This window comes from Apis florea, unplaced genomic scaffold (genome assembly GCF_048593485.1).
Source record: "Apis florea isolate Af1SG1 unplaced genomic scaffold, ASM4859348v1 contig_3496_pilon, whole genome shotgun sequence".
Classification (NCBI taxonomy): Eukaryota; Metazoa; Arthropoda; class Insecta; order Hymenoptera; family Apidae; genus Apis; species Apis florea.
The window spans coordinates 4,689,279-4,696,113 of record NW_028256773.1 but is presented as its reverse complement, the minus strand read 5'-3'; the positions used below and the strand labels follow the sequence as shown (position 1 = coordinate 4,696,113).

Here is a 6,835-nt window from a genome sequence, read left to right as displayed (position 1 = left end):
TCGCTCGTTAATTAGAATGAGAGAGGCTAATGGCAACTCGCTTGGCCACTCGATTATCAGACAAAGAAAAGAAACAACAAAGAACGGATCTAGATGATAGACGAAGAAAGACACAATCAGGTTACCCCCTTATTCGAATAATTGTCACCTCCTGTCACCGTTCGTTTTTACGAATCGCTCTCGACTGACAGACCCACAGCTGCTTTTTTCGTTTACAGCCCGTACGAGGAAGAAGTCCATCGTGGAATAATTATTAAGGTAGTCTATGTTCACGATCTTGATAACCGCGAAGGAATGCACAGCACGGGGTTAACGAATTAATGGTGGAATACACGCGGTCCAAAGTGGTCGTTTCTAATGCATGGTGAAAGATTTTAATCCGTGAAGAGGTCTCCACGTGCCAAAGATCGTTGCCATAGTACTGGCAATTAGTGGTGACCTCTGTAGAGATTGCATTCGGTTACATTGTTCGGCAGCGTTTGATGTATATGATTATTTTCGATTTAACGTCTTTTTTCAGATGAGACAGGTTTTTGAATCTACCGGGAAATGTGATGCGACAACGAATGTTCACGTTGTTCTTTTGCATCGCGTCCACAGCGTGGTACGCATGCGTTTTTTTTTTCCTTCTTTGTTTTATAATCGGAGATAGAGAATTCTTGACGGGAGGTCCAGCGGCCCTACGTCATACTTGCTGCCTTCTTGGAAGGAGAATGTTTTTTCTTCTTTTTTTTTTTGCCTTTTTATCGATTATGGTGTGATAAAAATGGCCCAAGATATTTGTCCTTGCTACCTATCATTGCATGTTAAAATAACAATTATTTCTGAATACTAGATAAACTAACGAATTTTTTCAGATTTAAATTAATTTAAATGTATATATGTCAATTATATACTTTATATTATTACAATTATTTATATAAATTATTTTGTATGTATTTTTCAATTACATTCTGTTTTAATTTTAAAATATTTGTTAAACGAATATTAATAACATAAATTTTGTTATATATATACTTTTAATATTATTTTGTTAACACAAAATATTATTTATTGCACAAATTGAAAGAAATTCAAACTTTTTTTTAATTATAATAATAGATCATGAATATTTTTGTGGTATAAGATTGCAACTAATGAAAATGTCGCGCACGAGACGAAGATTATATTTTTGACTATGATAATCAGGACGATGCGAGACAAGGGTAGCAACCTAATTTCCCACCACCTGCTCTTACATCCAATGCGCGTTTTATACGAACTAGATGGATTCTCAAATTTCCTTGAAAGTTTAGATAATGTTACCGTGAAATTTTTCAAAATTGCTTCTTACGTGGTATTTCAATTTATAAAATAAAAGGCTATTTTCTTCAAATTTCCCATATGAATATAATGTAATGCAGTATTAAATTTATAATTTTTTTACACACTTAATAGTCTCTTAAATATAATTTAATAAAACTATAAAATACTTTAGAATGTTAATTTTGCTAAGCAAACAATATTTAAATATTGTTAATTTTTTTTTTATGTCTAAAAATATAAATATGGAAATTAATTTCGACAAAAAATAAAATAAAATATAAAATAAAAAAGAATGTGCTCGAATGCGGGATAGAGAATGTGCAACGGTTGCTTTATTATCTCGCTCTCATCCCTGATACGTAATATTTCTCGCATCAAAGTGCATACGATGGCGAATATGATTAAGTGATTCATTTCCTCGTGTTATTTATTCACCATAATGTCGATTGCGCTTTTCAAATTTATATATCTGTAAATAGTATATACCTGAAAATAATAAACAAAAGAATAACCGAAAGCAAAAGCGATTTCGATCGGAAAAATTCTTCGAAAAACGACAAAGAAGATTAGTATCTTTAGGTTATTTCGAATAAGTGCAACAGAGCAGAATAAGTATTTACCTTAATCCGATCATAGTTTTACAATGCAATGAAAAGGAGAAATTTTTATCTTTTAGACAAATTAGACATATGTTTTTTTAAAATTTTTTGTAATATTTTTTAAAGGATAAAAAAAAAGAGAAAAATATATATATATTTATATACTATATAATCTACATGTACGATTCACGAATATAAATGCGATATAACCCGCGAAGCGTTACGCGAAATGGATGTTGTCAAGTTTCCCAAGAGTCGTTCGACAGAGATCGAAGGTAATAAAGAAAGGCACATGAAAAAGAGACATGGCGTCGACATCCTGTTGGTCGAATCCAGTCGTTGTCTCAGTTAGAAAAAGAAGGCGATATAAGGGTTGGTACCTTTATAATATAATGATATCGTAGTTCTATATACCGTTGCGAAGAACCCTTGTGTACAGATAAATAAGACGGCGTGCGAATAAGTGCAGTGCTAGCTTGAAGTATGCGGGATGCTTGTGGTCTATCTCTAACGTACAAATGGTGTGCTTCGATGTGCGCGTCGACCACCCAAGGGTGCACACACCTACACGAGCATTTTAGAAAAAAATGTATGAGTACGGGCCAGAATATTTACTTTATAGAAGTTCAGGTATGTACATATGTCTTTTAGTACCGAACAAACTAACTTTTACTTGAGTGGGTTCCGCCGGTCATTTCGATAGACGACAAAAAAGTTAATGGTAAACATTTTTCCATCAATAAAAAAATATTCATTCGTAAATTCTATCAATATATTTAGATATCCATTTTTATCTCTTTTAAAAATTATGATTATAATTAATATAATAATTATAAATCGGAACTTTGTGTAATCGTTAAAAAAAATTTGATGTCATTTGATACATCAAAACTATTTATTATAGTTGGCGTAAAAAATAAGTAAACTATGATATAAAATGATATCTATATAATTAAAATTATAAACACTACTTTAAATAAAATATTAGATATGAGATACTATTATCAATTTAAATAGTTTCAAGAGAAAAATTGGAATTTTTTTTTCACTAAAAAATGTAGTCTTTTGTTTCTCTTCGAACGACACATCTTCACGATAAGATCCTGCTAAAATAAGTGCACACACGTGTAGAAATCCTGCGGGTGGGTTCAGCCCCAGCTAAGTAAGCGAGATATTTCCTTCTCTTTCTTATATATGTGTATGTAAGGGTGGGGATCTCGCGCACACATACCAAAGGATTTGTTTAAGTAGGTATGTACAAACGTATCTTAGGTTATATGGGGTGTACGATTCGAAAATGTCACTTGTATAATTAGTATAATTTACTGCTTGGAGAATGGATAATTAGAAAAGCAAATTTTATAAATATACAATTTAGAAATCCCGGAATTGGTATCTATAAAATTATTTATAATAGTAGAATGATTGGGAAATTTTGCCAAATACAAAATATTATTTCAAACACAAATAATTTATTTATCTTACTTAATTTTTAATAAAAATTTAATTGATAAATTTTATTGTTTAATATTTAGTTTAGTAGATACAAGTTTAATCAATACCTTATAATATTTATAACTTTAATTTCTAGTATCAAGGATTAAGATACAAGAAATGAAGTTAAAATATGTTGTGAATGTTGTTCTTAATTAATCAGTGCGTATATAAATCACAAATGAGATGGCAAGCTAATTTTCGGACACCCTGTGTGCATGTAACGCAGGCGCAGGCAGCTGTCACCTTACACCCATGGAGGAGGCATGGGCTGCGGCGGCCATTCTCAACTTATCTCTAGGATCTTTGTAAACATGTCGTGAAATCCGAGTATTCAAGCAGTGGCGTAGATCGCGAGGTGGAAGGACCCATCGAAGCGTTCTTGAAGGAAGAATTAAAATCTCCAGAGAGTATGTTTGAGACTGCAACGTTGGGCGCACAAGGTTTCCTTGGCAACCAGAACCATGGTGGCAACGTCACTAAATGGAGCACATCTTTGTTCCGTGCTAATAAAAGGACTTCAGGACGTGCCACCATCTTCTTTACCCTCTTCCTCATCTCTTAGTCTTCCTGCTTAGGGCACTCATCCTTCCGTTACTCTTCGTTGCGATGAAAATATTCGTGGAGCTACAATCATTTGATAATAATAGTTCGATATTTTTGTTTTATTTAACGATGATTTTTCAAGATTTTGCAAATGTATAATAAATTTACATGTTATTATTTTTCTAATATATTTTGTTTTTCTATTTTTTGATTTATAAATTTTTAATTAAAAATTCTGATAAATACATAAATAATAATTAATATTTTACAATGTAATGTTAACATAATTATATTTGTGTCATAATCTTGAATTACATAAAATAATTTCGAATCTTTTGCCATTATTGCTATTATTTACCATTTATAAATTATATTACATTTATGAAATATTTCCTTAGATTATCGCATTAGTTGATTGAGCAATCAAAAATGGTTCAGTATAATTTATAAGTGGATAAATTTTAATATATTTATTATTACGTGACGTTTCGAAACTGTTGAAGGCTTCGAGCTCAAGACTTGCCAGACAAGAACCGCAGCAACGTGAAACATAATACAAGTTGCACCAGCCAGTCCTAAGCTCAGCCATGCGAAGCAGCCAGCGGCTAAGGAACGCGACGTACGAATCAGATTACATCTTGCGTTGGCTGCTTATCTTTATTCTTCACTTTACCTCGCTTCAATTCACTTCATTTCGCTTCAGTGACAACCCTTCGATCGGCATCTTATAACCGCTCTACGATATACATTGTCCTTGAAAACAGCTTTTAAAGTATTTAAATGATCACGAAATTTTACTTTCATTAAAAATTTTAACTTTAATTGCCGAAGTTAAACCATTTATTCATGGTATAATCGTATAATTTTATAGTCACATCAAGCAGAAATTATTTTCGCGATATCGTATTGTAGTAAGGATAAAAGTTATAAAACGCTTTTGTTTTAGGAATAATTTACAAAAAATTTTATTCCTTACCATACAATTGTTTACGTTTACTGTTTTATCCGGTTTTTTGTTTGTTGTACTAAACATTAAATATTTCTTAAAATTAATTAATATTTACTCATTGTCTGTTCCGCTAGTTTGTAGAAACACCGGTGCTTGAGCACCTTGCGCAACCTGTATTAATTGGGGTTGAGCTTGTATAGGAGCAGTTTGAATTATAATTGGTTGATTACTTCCACCTTGTACTTGCATGCGAATCATTTGAAGTTGTTGAGGCGTTAATTGTATCTAAAATTATATACAAGTTGAATAAATAAACATATAAATAAATAATAAATTTATATTAGATCCTAACAGTATACATACTGGTATTTGTTGAATTTCTCCACTAGGTGTTACAATTTGTTGTACAATTTGTATTCCCCCAGTTTGTGTTGTAGGTGTTTGTTGAGCCTGTTGTAATTGTATAATTTGTTGGCCTGATGATTGTTGTGGACTTTGTACTGTTACAGTCTGTGCTGTATTTGGAGTAGTGCTTTCCTATATTAAATTATCTAATAAATATTTCAATTTATAAAAGAAATAGAATATTTTATAAGAAAAAATATACATACTTGTTCTACTGGACTACCAATATTAATTGTTTGTATTTGTCCAGTTGATGGTTGCACTATTTGTATAGGTTGTGTAGTAGCATTACCACTTTGCACATTTTGATTGGCAGAAGCTTGTTGTTGTGCTAATTGAAAGTAGTAATGTACCTGATCTGAATTCATAGAAGTACGTACAGTGCTTTCAGTCTGTGCTTTACTCTGTTTCAATTCATCTCTAGGGACTATATCAATTAGAAAATCAAATTGATCATACTTAGTTATTGCCATTGCTATATCATTTCTTTGAAGAGTACGTCTTTTATTATCTTCTGTATGAACCCATGCTCTTAATGTTAATTCATGTATAAAAATTTCTGCTGCTTTAGAGAATAACATTGGAGCTTCTGCACTTATCATTTTAACATCATCATCAAGTTTCATAATTTTTTTTATCCTTGCTAATGGCAATGATTGTGTTTTTAAGTCCATCTATAAATCCAATAATAAATAAAATTAATCATTAAATCATTATAACAATAAAGTGACAATAAAATAAATAATATGTTATAAAACATATAATATTTAAATTATTATTTACAGTAGTAATTTTTTTAATTTCTTCTGTAACTTTTGGCCAAAATTGTGCCAAAGTTTGTTGAGCTTCAGAACTGCCAGGCGATGCAATTTGTAAATCTCCATTTGAATCGCCTTCAACTTCGCTATCTTGATTACTAAATAGAATAATAATAATAAATTAATATATTTATTTACATTACATTATATCTATTTATTCAATATGTATCATATTTTTGTAAGTAACAGTAGACAAATTTTGAAATAGATATATAGGAAAAATATATATATAACCTAATAATATAGAAACAAATAATTTACTCACGCATTCACGAAGAATACCGACATTTTTTATAAACACTATTGAAACGACATAAGAAAGAATATTCTAAATTATGAAAATCATTTTAATATTTAAAATAAACTTAAAGTAAATTACAAATACTTTAGTTTGTTGATTATTGACAAATAAATTATGTGCATTAATGATTATACTGCCATGATAATCAATTTTATTTTACTTCAAATTTCAGAGTGTTCACGGTAGATGGCAGTAACGTCCATTTTATATTATATGTGATCACGGACAAGGCACAACGCAATATCTAATGTACTTTCTTATCTATGTCTTTCCTTGTCTAAAATAGTTATGAACAAAGTGCATAAATTTATATAAAATGTAAGGTTTATTTTAATTTTATGATTTTTTTCGATATTTTAAAACTTTTGAAATAATATTCCATAAAATAAAATGTCATGATAAAAGATAACTGAGAATA

At 30.4% G+C, this 6,835-nt stretch overlaps 1 protein-coding gene and 2 long non-coding RNA genes across 4 annotated transcripts; 2 read left to right on the top strand and 1 right to left on the bottom strand.

Moving 5' to 3' along the window:
- Positions 1 to 127: 127 nt before the first annotated feature.
- Positions 128 to 1,044, top strand: LOC147656796 (uncharacterized). The gene is made up of 2 exons (XR_015293904.1): positions 128 to 258; positions 521 to 1,044. It is a non-coding gene; the product is annotated as an uncharacterized LOC147656796 (long non-coding RNA).
- A 786-nt stretch (positions 1,045 to 1,830) lies between these two features.
- Positions 1,831 to 4,997, top strand: LOC147656795 (uncharacterized). Of its 2 annotated transcripts, none has more exons than XR_015293902.1 (3): positions 1,831 to 2,276; positions 2,344 to 2,534; positions 3,628 to 4,997. It is a non-coding gene; the product is annotated as an uncharacterized LOC147656795 (long non-coding RNA). The 2 variants fall into 2 exon arrangements; XR_015293903.1 differs by having other exon boundaries at positions 2,329 to 2,534.
- Positions 3,357 to 6,596, bottom strand: Nf-YC (nuclear factor Y-box C). Its single transcript, XM_003690627.4, has 6 exons — positions 6,382 to 6,596; positions 6,082 to 6,214; positions 5,505 to 5,972; positions 5,257 to 5,430; positions 5,009 to 5,178; positions 3,357 to 4,025 (listed from the first exon to the last, which is right to left on the bottom strand). Exons 1-6 carry the CDS (start codon positions 6,402 to 6,404, stop codon positions 3,953 to 3,955), a joined length of 1,041 nt encoding a protein of 346 aa, XP_003690675.4. The 5' UTR covers positions 6,405 to 6,596; the 3' UTR covers positions 3,357 to 3,952.
- Positions 6,597 to 6,835: the final 239 nt, after the last annotated feature.